The sequence below is a fragment of the Lolium perenne genome, chromosome 7, assembly GCF_019359855.2.
Source record: "Lolium perenne isolate Kyuss_39 chromosome 7, Kyuss_2.0, whole genome shotgun sequence".
Classification (NCBI taxonomy): domain Eukaryota; kingdom Viridiplantae; phylum Streptophyta; class Magnoliopsida; order Poales; family Poaceae; genus Lolium; species Lolium perenne.
Window position 1 is genome coordinate 31284722 of NC_067250.2, and position 19182 is coordinate 31303903.

Below are 19182 nucleotides of genomic sequence, written 5' to 3' on the forward strand. Positions count from 1 at the left end.
GCTAAGGAATGTTGATCTTTGTACGGTTCTGAGAGGCCGTATGTCTAAAATGGAGAACTCCAGAAACCGGGTGTCTTCGATTAGGTTGATGTAGTGGTATCATGTTTGCCTTGAGCCCTTGATAGAACCCTGGATATGATCCTTGTGATGGAAGTAGTGAGCTTGGGTGCTAAAGGTGATGAGTAGCTTGGATGGTAACCACAAACGGCTAGTTTTGGGGGCGGGGGACAACAACGAATAACTTGGATGGTAACAACCGGACGCCACTACTTGGTGGGTAATAATGAGTAGCTTGGACAACAAAGATGCTGGCTCACTATTAGATGGTCTAGCGAGGTGCCTCCGATAACATAGAAGGGGTGACTTGACAACGCGACTCACTCTCTTCTTCTCTTGCCTACAATTGAGAGTGGAGTTTTGGAAATGGAGCCACAATCCCTTGTGGTTTGAGGGGTGTGTCCTATATCTTATGCTTATCTCATTTGCCAGAAAAACTACTTCCTCCGTTTAAAAAAATAGGTGTCTCATTTTCATCTAGATACAAATATATCTAGATGTATTTTAATTAGACATACATCTGTATCTAGATGAACCTATTTTTAGACGGAGAAAATACTATGAAAACAAGAAATTTAAATCACAACAAATCGTCCGAAAAAAGAAAAGACACACCGACACCCAGAAAAGCAGAATGCGCTCGCTCAAGGTTCAAATTTGGAACCCACCTTTACGTTTCCAAAAAGAAGTAAATACAAGCGGGCCCAGCTCCGCTCCTCCTATGATGGAGATCTTCCCTTCCTCGCCAAACTCGAGTCGAGAGCAGAGCACGCGCCCGCGACGACCTGTTAAACAAAGCACACCAAACCAAACCACGTTCGTTTTCGTTTTTCTTTCTCTCCTCCCACAAAAACAAATCGCCGGAAAATTCCCAGCTGCCTCCCCCAACCCCAACCCCAAATCCATTCCATTCCTTATACCGCCGCCGCGGGCCGAGCCGAGCTACTCCTCCCCACGTCGTCTTCTTTCCCGCTCCCTCCTCCCCATTCGCCTCTTCTCCCCTCGTCGCCCCACCCGACCAGGCCGCCGAGTGATTGCGCAGTCGTGCTGCTAGGAGGAGCTTTTTTGAATTCTGCGTGCCCCCCCTGGCCGGCCATTCGAGGGGCCGCCGCCGCAGATGTCGCTCTTCCGGCGCCTGTTCAACTGGCGGATGCCGTCCGGCCTCGTCGAGATCTCCGGCAACATTTTGGGTGCGTCTTTCCTCATCGAATCCCCCCTTTACATTCCGGTACTTGGTTATATTACGGTTTTCTTTGTGACGTGATTAAGCTATCTTTACTGGGCCGTCTCGGTAAAACCTGCCCGCCTGAAGGTTTCTTTCAAGTACAACGCATCACACGGGGAATTTTTTTTGTTCAAGTTTCGTACAGGGTGGTTCTTCGGGTTCAAGGTTTTAGCATGCGACTAGTACAACGGTTTTTTTTTAACATTTAGGTTCCTTTTGCGGTCGTTAATCTATGAGAAAAATCTTATGTAGTAGCAAGATATGGGTTCTTGTTGAACTAGTGGGACAGGGTTTGCGTATATAATTGATCAGTGGAGACGACTCTGTCAAAGACTTGTGCTATCGTGGTGGCATTGTTTCTTGGTTTGACTCGGCAAAGGGTGCGCACGATGCCCATTTGCCCAACTCCACATTTGACCATAATAGGAACACGGAACACACCGGATTAGCAGGTTCTTTGCTTATCAGGCCGTCTTTATTTTCTTGACGATCACGTGTTTGACTCATTGCTTTTCTGTTATGCTGGGGTAAATTCAGCTCGTTTTAGCGCGAGGTGGTTCACAGGGTTAGCTCTGTAGGCCACAAGTACAAATTGCTATGCTTCAGAGCATGAGATGCTCCTTGCTGTTTCCCAATTAAATCATGGTTGGCTTTTTAATCAGGCCACATTTTATCAGCTATGAGAAATGATGAGCTTTAGAGCTTGAAGGCTCGTGCCTGGCATAATTTTTTTGTTTATTTTGTAGCTACTTGTTTTCTCCTTTCCATTGGGAAAATAACTTACATCCATTTTGGAATTATTTGTGTTTCTCACTACTTTATTAGGACTGTTAAAAAAAAGTAGCAGTTGCCTGAGTAAATTCCGAAAAGGCTTCTTGTTCCATCAAAATCAATTGCCTGAAACTACAACCATATTTTTTTTTGTATTAGACGCCCACTTGTGTAGCATATGCATACCAACTACCATTTCTTTTCTCGGTATGCATGGATTGCTTCGTTGTCTGGGTTGAAATGTTTGAAAGTGGGTACATACTTTTTTCACATTAGGTTTATATATGGAAATGCTCACCTGCTACCATTGGGCATACTTTTTTATGTTAGGGATGATATCACTGTTTAATAACAGAACTGAGATTGCCTCAGTCTCACCTTTCAGATGCTAAGTTTTGACCACTTATTTACTTTCCAGTATTTGACCACTGCTTCTCCACGGATTTGTTTGAAGAAGACGAGCTGAAACCATACATCGGAGGCATCTTGAAACAGCTACTTGCCCGCTACTCCATCGATTCTTTTATGGTATTCAACTTCGAGGGAAGCAAGAAGAACAACCAAACTGCCCGGATTTTCTCAGGCTATGATATGAGTGCGATGGGATACCCACGTAACTATGAAGGGTGCCCTTTGCTCACATTGGAGATGATTCACCATTTTCTTAGGTCTAGTGAAAGCTGGCTTTCGTTAAGCCAGGATAACTTCCTGCTTATACATTCAGAACACGGGGGGTGGCCCGTCCTTGCTTTTGCATTGGCAGCCCTACTGGTTTACCTTCGAAGATGCGGAGATGAGAGGAAGGCGATAGAGATGGTCCACAAACATGCACCACCTGAGGTGGTTGAGCTCTACTCACCACTGGACCCAGCACCTTCTCAGTTGAGATACTTGAAGTATGTGTCAAGAAGGCACATATCACCAGAACTGTGGCCTCCTGCTGACAAGATGCTGAATTTGAATTGTGTAATCATCAGGAAGGTACCAAATTTTGATGGTCAAGGGGGATGTAGGCCAATATTTCGAATTTATGGCCCAGATCCCTTGGTGCCTACTGACAGTAGGGCCAAAGTTCTCTTTTCAACTCCGAAGACAAGTGATTTCGTCCATCTTTACACGCAGGTATACTATTGTTTTGTTATCAACAAATCATGAATTGCACATTGGTCCTTTACAGCAGGGCTGTGGTTTTTATCTGTAATGTTGATTAGACTCCTGATTAGATCTATTCTCCAAAGGCAAAAAAAAATTCACACCCCTGACTTCTTTAAGCCATCTAGTTTCTGTGTAACCTCCTAAATTGCGTAATTTTCTCCCTACAACTCCAAAACCCTCTCAAATCACAACGCTGACAGAAAAGGCTAAACATCTCTTGCTGCACCAACCGTCGGTCAAGTGTAACTAACCCATTTTCTAGTTGTATGCCCTGCACATGTGATGGCGAGGCCACATCTGCAAAAAAAATCAGCTTATTTGACTACCACCATAATTATTGAATTTTCACTGATTTTGACGTTTGACAGGTTAAGGGTGTGTGAGTACAAAGTTTGGGTGTTTAGGGTTGAAGTTAGGCAGCTTGAAGAATGAAGAGTTTAAGGGTGTAATATGTTGATATGTAGTTTTTTCTTCTTCAAGTACTTAAAAGTATCCTTGGTCATGTTGGGAGATTATTCGATTACACATATAGTTCGGTCTACTACGGTTCTTAATAGGTTCAAACTTGAAAGTGCATAATATTGCATCTTTCTTTTAGCTATCTCATTTATGAGGATTTATTTTTTCCAGTTCATATAACAGGTTTGTGTTTGACTTGGAAGTTGCTGTTGATATCTGTATTGATTATGGTATGACATCCTTCAGCTTAAATTGCTAACCCGAACATCATGCTTTTATTATTTTAACAATTCCAGGAAGACAATGAGATAATCAAGGTTAATGTTAGATGTCCTGTCCGAGGAGACATTGTCATGGAGTGCATTACCGTTGACGAGGACTTTAACCATGAAGTGATGGTATTCCGAGTTATGTTTAACACAGCTTTTATTGAAGACAACCTTTTGTTACTTGATAGGAACCAAATTGACATTCTATGGGACACACAACACCGGTTTCCTGTAGACTTCAGAGTTGAGGTAACCAGACAATTCTTGGAATTTATAGCTCTCTTCACCTGTGCACTTTACCTCTCCACATAGTAAAGCACTCTTTCTGTTTGATCATAGGTTATATTTTCGGAGATAGACACCACCACTTCGATTCACACTTCTGAGTCGTTGAGTGACCAGAAAGAAAGCTTTTCTAATCTTGATGCTGAAATCAGTCATGTGGATTTGTCAAGCAAAAACAATCACACCACAGACGGTGCATCAGATCATAAGGGATTAAACAATGTGCATGATGGCTTTGATGTGGTATCTCTCCAGGAAACAGAAATCAGCAATACCACAGCTGAACAGGGCATTCTAGATAGCAAATCTGTCCAGTTTTTTCAGAAAGAACCAGTAAATGTCCATTCTTCTGCACCGAAGTTTGACAACGACAAAGATGCTGTTGCTGATACATTATCTTTGCCAGAAGCTGAACCCTTTGGCCCATTCTCTCAAGAACTTGAACTCTCTGAGCATGAATCTGCACCGAAGTTTGATGGCGACAAAGATGTGGTCGCTGATATATTATCCTTGCCTGAAGCTGAATCCAATGGCACAAGCTCTCAAGACCGTGAAGCCTTTGAGGATGGGCCTGCAATGGAGAAACTAGAAGGGGATACCATCAAGACCACACCAAATTACGATACTCCTTCGGTAGACCCCTCAGGTTCAGAAGCTGGCGCAGCCACGGCTGAATGGTCTGACACCAACACAGATACTTTCCTGTCAGGTACCCCGTCAAGCAGCGCTCCATCTAGCCCACCAAGGTTTGACGAAGATACCATGGAAGCTGAAACGGCTGAGGCCCAACCGCAATCAACAGAACTGCAAATATAGTTGAGATCGTGATCTGATTCTACTGTAAATGGGGGCAACACGGTCCATGGAGCTGCCCTAAATGTAGTTACATATATACACTTCCACGGTATGGTGGGCAAATTGCTGTTCGTCCATACCAAATGCATTGTACAGTTGACGTTGGTAAACATGCGAGAAATTTTCCGCTTGTCTCCAGTTCCTGGAGGCATTGGTATCTAGACATAGAACTTCGATTTTCCTCTGGATGTCCTAGTTCTTGCAGGACAATGGCCGGGGGTGAGCTTGCCGCGCCGACCGTTCTCCTTTATGTTTTTTCTTGTGTGCCGACATCAGTTTTTAGTTAGTTTTATAATTACTGGTACAGTACTCATTAGTTACTGAACAGTCCAACAAACTGCTGTTACAGCATGTCTAACAGAACCTTCAAACTTGCAACCCTCAAAACCAATTTGAGGGCCGAGAAATTGTGATTTTGCAGACCCAAAACAGCCGGCGCAGATCAGAGCCCTCAAACCAACCCTATTGAGGGCTCTGATCTGCGCCCGGCCTTCAAACCCTCAAAACTGGACAACAACATAATCACTTCAAATTTCCAAATAATCATCATCACAAACATGAAACAAACTTGCAAATCATCATCATCACATAGTAAAATTCCATAGAAATCGTAGCAAAATATATAACGTGCAAATGATCATCATCACATAGTCATCGGAGACATCATTTGCCAAACATAAAACATACGAACAACTTCAAGCATCGGTGAAGTTGTCCACACCTCCATCACCTCCACCACTCATCGGAGACTCACCTCGGAGAGTAGACGACGCACCACGCAGTAGCCTCTTCATGTCGGCGATGTTCTCCTTGTACTCCTTCCACCACTCCAATTGCTCTTCATCCATGTCCTTTTTAGACATCATCATGTGCTCCTTCTCCTCGGCCATGAACTCCTTCCATGTTTTTGCTTCTTTGAGCTTGATTATCCTCTCCTCCAAGTCGCCCTTGCGCTTGGCATCTTCTCTCCTTGCTTCCAATTGTGCAAGTTTCACCTCTTTCTTTCTCTCGGTGTTAATAAGCTTTGCCTCCAATGCCTTCGCCGCCAATGCCTCCTTTGACTTGATCATTTGATCAATCTTTTCCTTCAAGCTTGATGCCTCCGCTTCCAACTTCATCCTCTCTTTTGCCTTCTTGGTTCCCTCGGGCTTGTCACGGTTTCTTGCTTCTTCATCACTATCATACATTTTGAGCATATCCGATTTCTTCGGTGCACTCTCTTGATCCCTCAATTTCCATTTGTCAAGATATTGGAGCAATGCCCAACAATGCTTGAATGGGAAGGATTTTCCCTTGGAACCGGCCATGTCCTTGTACCTCAAGTAGGCATATTTCTCCTAAGACATGAACCAACAAGTAAATATAGCATGAACCAACAAGTAAATAAAGCATAATATTTGTACTCACATAATCACTCTCAACACAACCACTTGGGGGTTGATCCCTCACTTGATCCATAGCCGCACTCGAACGAGCACAAGCGGGCTTCATCAAGTCCCACCGGCCTTGAAGCGACCGGTAAGAACGAGCTCTCAATGTGTCAGTCTTGGGTTTGAGCTTGCAATACCTGTCCTCAATGCGTTGCCAATAACGTTTCCCGGTTTGATCGGTGCCGGTGACCGCATCCAAGCCCACTTGCGACCAAGCCTTCACCAAATGGACATCCTCAACCTCTGTGTAGTTCGCCGTCCGAATTGGCCTTCGAGCACCACCTCCCGCTTCAAACATTTCCTCTCCGATCTCGGTGACATCTTCATCTTCCTCCTCCTCCTCCTCCACACCGGCCTCCTCAACCGCCGACTCCTCAACATGGTAGTCGAAGGAATCAAGTGGAGGATCCCGATGTTCACCTCCGCGTCTTTGAGCAATGCACTAAATGACACGGTTGGGGCGGACATTTCATTGAGCACGTCGATGGCGGTGGCGGTTGGCGGCGTTGGAGGGGGCGTGCTCGTCGGTGGCGGTGCCGGGTCCGCCCCCTTCTTTCTGCTTGCGAGCTTCTTCTCCTTGCGCGCGGGAGCCGGCTTGGGGGCGGTGGCGGGCGCGGCCGGTTTCGCCGGCTTCCCAGCCGGTTTGGCCTTCTTAGGGGCGGGGAAGGGGCGGGGGCGGGCGGCGCGGAGGGGGTCACCGGCAGGAGGTGGGTGCCCGCCTGCCTCCGTTTCTGCCCGACGTGGGTCGCGGCGACCATCGCCGTCACCGCGGCATCGGTCGTGGCGGGGCCGGGCGGCGCGGGCGCGTTGGGGGCGGGGCCGGGGCGTGGTCGGCGGCGGGCGGCGCGGAGAGGGTCGCCGGGGCTGGCCGACCTCCATGGCCGGCGGCGGGGACGGGGGCGGACGCCGGCGGTGCGGACGGAAGGGGGCGGGGGCAGGAGGAGTTGGAAAAATCCCTCGCGCGCGTGGGGTTTGACCGGGTGAGGGCTCGACCTGGAAATTTGCTACGAACCCTCACTGCTGCAGGTTGGGGTCCAAGTTGAGGGTTCGGCCTGCAAATTTTTTTGAGGGTTTACAGATTTGAGGGCTCTGATCTGCGCCTTTTTTGCCTCAACCCTCAAACTGGCAGTTATTTTGAGGGTTTGACCAGTTTGAGGGTTCTGTTAGACATGCTCTTACATTTCCGGCTCGCGAACATGCTGTTGGCTGGTCGACCATGGCATTGTCACTGTACGCGGCTAGAGATGCTCTAGGCAAAGACTTTGCCTAGAGCATCTCTAGCCGCGTCCTGTCCTCCAAATTTTTTTGAGACGCGTCGGACATATTTTCAGCCCCAGTCGTGCGCCCCAAAGCCTCATTCCGTTCGGCGTTCTGAGCCCGTTCCCGGTCCACATCGGACACCGGACAGGTCAGATACAACGAGAAGCGAGGCGGACTCTCACCTGTCGGCGACCACATCCAAAATAGTTGGTTCCCGCCGTTTATTTCTCGCCGCGTCTCCCCTCCTGCGCCTCCCACCCTTACACCACCGCTCAATTTGCCGGCCGTCTTGATGACAAATCTTTTCCGAGTCGGACACCATCGTCTCGATTGCATGCACTGGTCATGGAAGAACTGCCCGTTTGCTTGGCAAGGTATATACACATGGCGTCATGGATATTGCAGTGTGGTGCTTGAAGTTGTGGCAGATTATGACCTCTGGATTTGGCATTCTTTCTTTGGAATAGCGGGATCACACAATGACATCAACGTGTTGTATCGGTCTCTGGTGTTCAGCAAACTAGTGGAAGATCATGCTCCCCCACCATGCAACTCTGAGATCAATAGTCACCAATATACCAAAGGCTATTATCTAGCCAATGGCATATATCAAAATGGGTGACTTTTGTCAAAACAATCGTGGCTCCATCAGGTTAGAAGAGTTGACACTTTGCTTCGCGACATGAGGCTTGCAGGAAGGATGTCGAGCGGGCATTTGGTGTGCTTCAAGATCAATTTACTGTTGTTCGGTACCCTACTCTAAGCTGGTCTCACGACCAAATGTGGGAGGTGACGCAGGCTTGTGTGATCATGCACAACATGATCATCGAGGATGACCGCAAGAATCAGATCAGAAGACATGTTGATCCCTATGAGTGTCAGGGCCCTCTTGTGGAGGTTGATCATGAGGTGCCTGCAGATTTTGCTGATTTCCTCGCCATGCACGCAGAGATCCGTAACAGCAATGTCTACGAGTAACTTCAAAATGATCTCGTTGAGCATATGTGGAGGGTCAAAAGATTATCAGCAAATACGGAGGCGCCTTGATCTAGCCCCACTTATTATATTTGTTTAGTTGTTTTATTTTTTATTGTATTTTAATTTGAAAACAATTTTAGTAAACATATTTATTTGTATGCTATGTTTAATAAAATTGTTGTGTTTTTTAATACAGCATAAAAAAATTAGGGCTGCAAAAATTAGGCCCCCAAACACAACAGAAAAAAGCGCCCCCCTAAACGCTCGATCCGGCGTCGTTTGGGGAAACTTTGAGGGACGCGGTTGGAGATGCTCTTACCCTGACCACCCACCATGGCAAGGCATTATTATACTAATTAGTTGCCAATTGGTAAAATTTCATGTAGGTGATTCTTATCTTGATTTTCTAACTAAATCCGACTAAGTCCTGTATTTTTTTTTTGGGGAGAAACTAGGTCTTATCTTGATGACCCACTCTTGTTTCTGTCAGCAATCTTGGTAAAGGATGTATCACAGTAATCTGAATCTGAACTTCACATACTGATCTAATATCACATACTAGTTGAATGCCCGTGCATTGCCACGGTCATACTATTTTATTTATTTACACACATGTAAATATATACACCCAAAAATCCAGGTATATAGAAACGTAGAGCAATATAATATTCTAAAAACAATGAAATCATACATTTTAAGATATGAATTTGATTAAAAAGGCTATAATTTAATTTCATATAGAAAGTAAAACCCTATCTAACTATCTCATTCTCAAGATAGGGTGTTATAGCTTGAGCCTGTTTTCAACCTCGTCTCGACGAGCGTGGCTTCTTCCTCGTGCGTCTCTCTCACCAACAACCACCACACGGAGCCCTTTATTTTGTTTCTCTACATAAGACCTTTACCAATTAACCAATTTCTTGACGCCAGGGTTGATCTGGTCCTTTTCATCCACCAGTGTGCAAAAATAAGGCATTAGTCCCTTATAATCCATTGTGTTTCTTTTAAGCTTCAATGTAGTATGACTATATGATTAAAATAAAGTACGGTCCACGACTGGACCAAGCAGGTTCATATAGCTGAAAACTTCTTGTGATAAACAACAAAAGATAATTCTAACATTTAACTTTTACAAATTTTGCACTTCGAGATCAACAGAAAATTAAGGGATGTCAAAATCATTTAGTGAGTTCTGTCAAATCGGTAAGCATTTAGATCAAGTTCACGCTACTTTACAACTCTGGACTTGCATCTCAAATAAACCATATCAATCGTACGTACAGAAGAGATCAATACTCATTTCCCTTTAAGATTTATATGTCAATTATCCAAACGCAAGCATAGTTCCCATAGATTGTTCGTGAGAAAAGCCTAAGCCCTTAACAATTTAGGAAATAAGGGTGGCTACTGTTCACTTCGCTGAAATATATAGGTATAGCTTTAACACCTTGATCAATGCATATACAATAGACTGTGAGTAACTTTAAGTCAATTAGCTTCAACAGTATGCCATACAAAAAGCAATTGGCCAGATCATCCTTTGCAACTGGTAACTAAAAAATATTTATTTAACGGTCTTACAAAAGAAATGAAAAAGGATTAGAAAAAGGTATGCCCATTGATAAGTTACAGACCTCTAACATATTGTCAAACATCTAGAATATTATTCATAGGTCAGACTGAAGGTAAATTTAACGACAAAGATAGCTCCAGCAGGTATTTGCAAATTGGCGATTGAGAAAATGTGGTTCTTGACTCAGGAGCCTGAAGTCCACACCAAGACAGACGTTTAGCTTACGAAGTGGGAAATAAAAATAAGTATACCACGAATTTAACAAAAAGCTGTCAAGTCATTTTTTAAAGGGAAGGCTTTGCAGCCCAGCTTAAAATTAATTAAGCCACTCACGGCAGAAGTACAAGGGTGCTGATCACAACTTACAAAAACAGAAACAGGTAAAAAGAAACAGGACAGGCCTAAAGCTAAGCAACAAAGAACACGCGTGCTAGCCAGAGCTCTGCAGCCATCGATCTTCAAGACGTCGCTTAGGAACTGCCCCAGCCGGAGAAAGCCACCTGCTTCCAAGACGGGACGAACTGGAGTTGCAGTGGAGTAGCACCGATCCGGGATCCGAGACGAAGGAGCAGCCCGCAAGTAGGAAGGGGAAGAAGAGCCGGGCCTTGACGTCTCTCATGTCAGGATTGCTTCCGGAGGGGAACCCTATCCCCTCGCCTAGGCTCGTGGGCGCCGGACCTCCGGCAAGCATCACCGCCATGAGCACCACGCCAAGGAACCACCAAAAAGGATGCCTGCAGAAACGAGCCCAAGAACTTCCTCGGAGGCCAACATCCAGCACCGCACCAAACGCCGCCGAGAACCACACGACCAACTCGCCAAACACACGGAGCACCTCGTCCCAAGGCAACGGCTTCAAGAAGCTCACGGCACCGAGGCGCCGCCGCTGCCCGGCCCGGGGGACCTAGGGTTTTCACCCGGGACGCTACCTGGTGATGGAGACCCCCACGACGCCTCCAGGAGGACCACGGCGCCCGTAGGCGTCGCCGTCGTCGGGATGGACAAGCCAGCCAGGGCTTTCGCCCGGTTCCACAGGTGGGCGGAACCCATGCGCGCTGAGACCCCAGCCACAGATCGGGCGGCCGGAGACCGACCCAACCCAGATCTGGCGGAGAGATAGCGGCGGAGAGGAGACCGAGCCGCCGGCCTCCAGATCTGACGCCAGGGCGCCGAAGCCACCCGGACGACCCCACCCATCCGCTCGCCGCCTCTGCGGACAAGCAGAGGGTACAGCACCCGCGAGCGCCGCCCGCCGTCGAGCTAGCCTCGCCGCCACCTCCCAGGGCCGCCGCCGGGGAAAGCACTGGAAGGCGCCACCCCTGGACCACGGCTACTCCAGAGAAGCAGCGTGGAGCAGAAGGAGCCCGCCCAACGTCGTCACCGGCAGCGGCGAGCCCGGCGTGGAGGTCCTCCACCTATCACCGCGCGGGGAGCCGAGGACCCAGATCCCCGCCGCCCCCTTCACCGGCGCCTTCCAGTGCTCTGGGGGCGACGAGGCGGGGGGAGGAGGGAGAGGGAAGGGGCGGACGCGATCTAGGGTTACTCTCCCCCGGTCGCCTGGAGGGGGCGACGGCGCTGTCAAGTCATTACCTTCATGCGATGGTCGAGGACTAATGACCTGTAGCTAAAATGTAGATCTAGGAGCAAGGAGAATTATGCAAATAATCAAGAAAGACTTTTTGTTATGTGACAAAATGATGATATCATAATACATCTATCTATCACATGCGCAGAGAATAACATTGCTTTGTTCATAATCATAAAACTGACTTTTCTATGCACCAACATTTTCCTTTAAACGCAAATACACACGACATCAAAATATATAAAGGAATAAGGTGTCAAATTCAACAGTAGATCTGCAGTAACAAATCATGTATCTGAACTATGCATTGGTATTAAAAAGTAATATAAAGCTGCACCATGTGCGTTCAGCCTCTTGAACTTCTTAACTCGACTAACATCTGAGGATTTTGACAATATAAAGAGCAAGCAAGCACACCAATCAAAAAACTGCACGAACGTAATTAAAAGAAAAGACATGTTCTTGGAGTAGAAAATACTACAGGAATAATTTCATTTATAGTGCAAATTACTTCTCTATTTTCACTCAAATGACATTACGAAATTTAATGTTTTTCCTGATTTTCTGCAGGGTACCTTTACTAACTCAATTTTCCTTCATTTGACCATGTGGGTAGCTTTTTTAAACAATAGCTCGCTAGGAGCCCAGCTTTGAATTAACAAAACCATCAACCGGCCAGGAATTACACAAGGCGAACCGAACAAACACCCACACACAACACCACACCACACAACACAACGGCCGAACGATACAAGGGCACATCCTGAAAGGCTTACAACTCAACACTACAAGCAAGCACCAAAGGGACTTGCTAAGCGAAGACTACAACTCTGCGGAACCGAGGGCAACGAGCAACGAAAGCGCGACGAGGCACTGCCAAAGAGCATGATGGAGATTCATGAGCGAGGAAGGCCCCCTGAACTGCAAGCACCAAAACACATTCCGGTTCCCACACCGAAGAGGGCCCCTACCCTCTCGCCTTGGCTCGAATGCGTCGAACCATCGATCATGGGAAAAGCTCACCCGAGAGCTAGGGAAGTGCTGAACTTGAGCTCCGAGGCAGCCCCAGAACACGACTACCAGGAAGGGGAAGCACACCACACCAGCCAAACCGCCGCAGCCTAAGGACGCCCAGAGAGAAGCATGAAAGCCACCAGGAGCAACTGCACGAGACCAAAGTTTCCGCCTTGAACCTCACCGAGCATCGCACTCCCCAGGCGACGTCTCCAAGGTGGATACGGCGTGCAGCACGTCGACGCCGCCCAATCTGAGAGATTTTGGGCTTTCACCCGGGAGGTTGGTCGGGGTGGAGGCAGGGGACCTCAGCCACGCCTCCAAGGAGGAAGAACGGCGCCCGCAGGCGCCGCCACCGCTGGGCCGGGCCAACCAACCTAGGGTTTTCCCCGGTCCTGAGCCACACACCAGCTCTCTCCACATTCCAGCAAGCCGCCGCAAAGCCGAAATCAGGGAGGAGAGAGATTGGGACAAATGGAGTACATTATAAATGCTTAGCATAGCGTGGGGTGGGAAAGTTATGTCGACATTAACATTACCTATATTCAAATAGTCAAACCACACCTGGTGTACCAACTATGTCGTGTTCTTTTGGTTCTCTTTGTTAGCTGATATTTCTTCTATGTATCCAGTAAAACAAAACAAAACACATTTCTTTTCATTTGGCAAATGCGAAAGACTGAGCCGCGTGCCAAGGCACGACCCAAAATCTAGATAAAATGTCTGGTGAAGGGGTATGGTGGGGTGGGCGTGGTTTTGTGGAACATTGCTGGCCGCAGAAGCTTTGGTTTCCCTTCTTTCTCCAAACTTTTATCCGAAGTAGCTTTGGTTTGCCCTACTATGGGAAATATATTACGATCATCCAAGAAATAAAGGAAACGACGGACTTGATCGGGACAACGTCGTTCAGACATGAAAGGAGTGCATCCAACGGAGAAGCTCATTGACTTGCTCGTAGTTATCTTGATCGAGAAATCGGTCGTCAGGTGTGGTTACTACAACCCCCTGAAGGTTTTTGTATTCCTTTGAACATTGTGATCAATCAGTAAAGAGCGGTCGAATTCTCAAGGAAAAAAGGCATCGTGATTGCTCATTCTTTTTCAAAACACTGATTCTCACAAATATGTAATTTTCTGCCCCGTGTTGTACTTAGTCTGCAAATTATCATTCTTCATCATAGTACACGGTCAATTCTCTTCAAAAGATGTTCAGGGAGTCAGAAATTATGGAAGAGAAAGTAAGCAAGTAACCGAGGCAAATCAAGAGCATTTCATTTCAAGCCGTTTCATTTTGGACAACAGCACGGCATGCCAACTAAAGATTTAAAGTTCAAATTGTTCCAGCAATTCTGCTGTTTGCAACAGCTGGACGAAAATACACATCACATAACCAGTCACAGTCACAGTTACAGTCACATACTTCACCCCAGTTGAGAGCTCAGACACTATATATGACGAGACTTGTGTTAAAGCTCGACATGTTTATACTTCCTGAAAACTGAAGAGCACCCCCTCAAAGCTGTGCCTGGGTAGGTGGGGCAGCTGGAGCCGCCGGGAGGATGCCTTTGTCCTGGAAGCTCACGACGGTGTCGTAGAGGCACTCCGCCGCCGGCGTGAACTCGACGCCCAGGTCACGGAGCCGCTGGTTTGATATCTTGTACGGCTGCTTCCTTGGGTTCACCTCGTCGGAGCACCTGCCACACGCCAGGAGGACGATCCAATGGTAATTAGTTAGTAATCTCACCAACCATGCATGATGCACAACCAGTATATAATAGCATTTACACGACGACGAATTCGTGTCTACCAAGAAGACTTTACTGGCCATGAAGATTTGCTGCACGCGTGTGCTGAAAATTACAGGTTATACTACTTTGGAATCGATAATTTTGAAAGAGACACTGGTGCGTCATGCAATGACTAAGCTAGGCATGATCACGTCGCAATGAACTACTTGTACGTGGTGAGTTCGTCGAGTGGACTTACTTGCCAACAACTATAACGGGCCACAGAAGGGGGTTGGTGTTGGAGGTTGGTAGTAATAGTGGCAGGGAAATAGCGCCTTAATTCCCCGGAGCTAGAGCATGGACGGAGGTGCGCAAATTAACACGGTTTCACGGCTTAGTTTATTTTGTTGCACTAAACTGAAAGTGAAGATTAGATTTGTGAAGGGAAATGAACTAATATCACCAACGGGTTTAAAACGGTTTCCACCGGTTTCAATCTTGCACACCCCTAGCTGAGACAAGACAAGGCATGGCAGCAAGACGACCATATAACTTTTGACCATTGATGCCATCAAATCGATCAAGACTCAAAAATTTCAATGATACAATTAGCACATGTGTTGACATGTTTGTTGGCACAAACAGGACTCTAGCAACATGAATTTGGTCCGGCAAATGACCAATCAACATGCTAGCACACATACATTTAATTAAATATATACTCACTCCTTAGCAATATATAGTGCATATATTTTTTTAGAGTCAAACGATGTAACAGTTTAACCAAGTATTCTGAAAAGAATATTAACACCACTAGATTCATCTTGATATATATTTTTCATAGGGTATACATTTTGTACCATAGATACAAATAATTATCTCAATAAATTATGTTAAAGTTGATGACGTTTGACTTTCAAAAAACTTATATCACTATATTATGGCAAGGAGGGAGTTGTATTTAAGAATGGGCCAGACGAGGACACAACGTCAACTTCGTCCCCCAAAACCATTGACACCACTCCGACATCAGCCCCCTCCAACCGTGTCAAGCCCAAACTCACCATTTACAAATACAAGATCCCTTAAGCTAGCTCAGTTGTATGGTCATTACATGGGGTTTTCATGTGTAAACATTTAATTAAATATATAGCATTCAAGAACGGGTCGGCTATGCCCCTACCTTGTCCTCTCTCTCTCCCTCCCTCTCTAAAGGTCCATTGCCCCCACTCCGACATCATCGAATCCAACAACTTCAAGCCAGGACTCCACCATTTACAAATACATGATCTCTTAAGCTTGGTTGGATGGTCATTACACGTAGTTTCATGGGTAAACGTTGCCACCTCTTATCATCGCCGGTTGGTTTGTCAGCTAATTCCCCTTCTTCCTCTCATCGTCCTCCCCATCTTACCCTTCACTAGTATATTTCCCTTGCTTCGGAAAGTGAGCAGTGGGGAAACGACACAAGAATGGATAGTCTAATTGGCTGCACATATGTTTCTACCGAAAGTGGTTTGTCCGGATTGGATCCCCTTATGTTTCTAACCCTAAGACTTTTCACTGAACTAGCGTTGAGGAGAAAAGTCTTTTGTTTTGTTATTTCTCTCCGAGGGGAATATAGAGATGTCTCTATTTCTTAGTAAACATTAACCGGTTGATCTTATTGTCTAGATTCGTGCAAATACAAAAAGACACGAAGTTTTCGTGTTGCCTAAGAAATGATCAAAATTTATAAAACGGGAAGGTGATGTGTTTGGTCGCACGACACGAGGGTTTGGCAACCGTCTGATCTCAGAACCGACGGTGGGATGTTAACTTCATTTTTTTCTGCCAAGTGTCAAAACTCCATTGGGTCCCCCGCTTTACGTAAATCGCCGCGCGCGATTGGAGTATTTATTTTTGGAAAGGAGGCAACATTCCCAGCGTTTGACGATGAACACGACCCAGCCATATTATTTTCTTTCTGTCATCATTTTTAGTTTGAGGAGATCGATTAGCATGCATGCACTGACCTCTTGGGAATGGGGTACTGGGGGAAGAACTTGCGGAGGATGGTGACGACGTCCTCCCGGTGCAGCACGGCGCCGTCCGCGCAGAGGTAGCGTCCGGCGGCGGAGGGGGCCTCGAAGACGCGGATGTGCGCGGCGGCGGTGTCACGGACGTGCACGTACGCCTGCACGGCGTTGGCATACGTCTTGGTGGCGCCGTTGAGGTACTTGAGAACGTGCGTCAGGCTGGCGTTCACCGCCGGCTGCAACGCCGGGCCCTGCACCAGCACCGGGTTCACCACCACCAGGTCCACCCCAAGCTCCGCCGCCGTGTCCCACGCCGCGCGCTCCGCCACCGTCTTCCCGTAGCAGTACCAGTTCTGAAACACCCAAACGCACGCAGTCAAATTATTAGTCCGATGACGAGCGGCTGGTTGACAGCGATGAAAAATTTATATACCGCAATCATACCTTGGTCTTCTCGCAGAACTCGAGGTCGCTCCAGCAGGACTCGTCGACGACCGCATCCGGGGCGCGGTTGGGGTCCATGGCCACCGCTCCGATGGACGACGTCAGCACGACGCGGCGGACCGTGCCGGACTGAGCCGCCGCCTCGATGACGTAGCGCGTGCCCCTCACCGCCGGCTCCACCATCTCCTCCTGCACAAGAAGACGTAGACCACGATAAATGCCACATCGATCACTGCATGCATGCAGCTCTTTTTTGAGCTGGCAGCTAACTACAACACGGATACTTCATTTTTAGCAAGAAAATGCTAAACGGACAGAACATCATGCAAAAGTCTGTCACTGAAGACTGGGCCCAAGACCAAGCAGTCCCTTCTCCGTGGGTATAATTGTCCGGCCCGAATAAAACAAGGAATTTTTGTTTGACGTTGATGCAACATACGGCTGGTGATTTGCTTTAAACGAAACGTCTCATCGATTGCAGAATATTTTTAGCTGGTATTAATTTCGACATTATTACAGTATTATTTTTAGATGTTATTATTAAATTTTCAGGAAGCAAATAACCAGAGCCGTCACGTACGGGATCATCGGTGACCGGCGAAGCGGTGTGGAACACGCCGTGGCAGCCGGCGATAGCATCGCGCAGCGCGTCGCCGTCGAGCAGGTCGGCCTTGCACAGCGTCAGCCTCTCCGCCGCGCCGGCGAGACCCCTCAGGTGCGCGTTCTTGGCGTCATCTGCGCGCAACAGACAATTAGTACGTACGCATCAAATTAGGCAACTGCAGATTGATAGATCAAATCCACGCCGCCGCCGCCGCCGAGGAAGATCGATCTAACAAACGCTTAGACGTACCGGGGTTCCTGACGGTGCCTCGCACGGCGTAACCCTTCTCCAGGAGGAGCTTGACGATCCACGACCCGATGTACCCGCCGGCGCCGGTCACGCACACCGTCTGCCCGTGCCCCGTGGTGGTAGCCCCTCCGTTTTCGCCGCCGACGGCCATGGCGCGGCACAAAAGATTTCCGGCGGCCGGCTAATCCTGTGGTCAAGTAGGGATGATTAGCGAGAGGAGTGCTCTGCCTGCGTGTGTGTGTGTGTGGATGTTTGGTAAGTACTTATAGAGGCGTGCGCCGTGCGGGGTGTGCGATTGGTAGGTAGACATGTTGTTTTCGCCGGCAGACAGGGGATCTGACATTTTGGGCACGACGGAATCCCTCAGCTCTCCGTCTGTCAGCTTGCGATCGATGACCTACGACTTTTGGGGGTTCACCAAATTAAGCTTACCGGCCTATAATTTTGTTGTCCCATCTTCCATGGCATTGACATGGTCTATACCACACGACTAGGCTCACGGTGCACAAACGCGTACGTTTCTCGACGGACTATGCTGCGGTGAGGCTTGGGTACATTGGTCAAGGATGCATTTGGACTTGGGCAATGTGTTAGTATATGTTTATATTGCTTATGGTGTATTTGGAAAGGTAGGTTTCGTTTTGGCATTGCCATGGATTATGATAACTCCGTTTAGTGGTATATATGCATCGATTGACGTAGAGACCAAACCTATCCTTTTTGAAAAAAAAGATTGCTTCGTTTGATCTACTTGCTTCAAAATAATTCATCCGTGTGTTGATGTAGTCCTTATCCTTTTATCACAAAAAAGCAATTAGACTCAATCGGAAAAAAGGCAATTAGATACCAGTTACATTTACATATATGATGTCGATAAGCTCAACACGACACTGTTCAAGCACGGGAAACTTATTTTCATCCTTCGTATTATGTTTATAGTTTTCTTTTGTGTCTGAGTATGTATCCCGGAAAACAAATGTTTGGGATATGGAGACATGCAACCAAGAAACCTTTCGTTCAATTCAACTGAATTGCAACCCGTAAGGGTTCATAAGACCGAGCCGGGACCAGCAGCCCCCGCCCTTGAGCCTCCTGCATCTTCACATTCCCGATTTCAATGCACACTCACCTCCGCCGTTAACCATAGCCGTTGACCACGCACCACACACGTCTTTCTTTATCGCCATAGTCATTTCTTCTCGTCAAGGCTGTTTCTATTCCCCGC

General features: G+C 47.2%; 2 protein-coding genes across 2 annotated transcripts; one reads left to right on the forward strand and one right to left on the reverse strand.

Moving 5' to 3' along the window:
- Nucleotides 1–826: 826 nt before the first annotated feature.
- Nucleotides 827–5260, forward strand: LOC127319125 (formin-like protein 6). Its single transcript, XM_051349334.2, has 4 exons — nt 827–1247; nt 2472–3175; nt 3964–4185; nt 4276–5260. The coding sequence occupies exons 1-4, from the start codon at nt 1175–1177 to the stop codon at nt 5035–5037; spliced, it is 1761 nt and encodes a 586-aa protein (XP_051205294.1). The 5' UTR covers nt 827–1174; the 3' UTR covers nt 5038–5260.
- An 8902-nt stretch (nt 5261–14162) lies between these two features.
- On the reverse strand, nt 14163–18185 carry LOC127319112 (cinnamoyl-CoA reductase 1). Its single transcript, XM_051349319.2, has 5 exons — nt 17958–18185; nt 17685–17839; nt 17105–17293; nt 16658–17013; nt 14163–14609 (listed from the first exon to the last, which is right to left on the reverse strand). The coding sequence occupies exons 1-5, from the start codon at nt 18106–18108 to the stop codon at nt 14429–14431; spliced, it is 1032 nt and encodes a 343-aa protein (XP_051205279.1). The 5' UTR covers nt 18109–18185; the 3' UTR covers nt 14163–14428.
- Between the last annotated feature and the right edge of the window lie 997 nt (nt 18186–19182).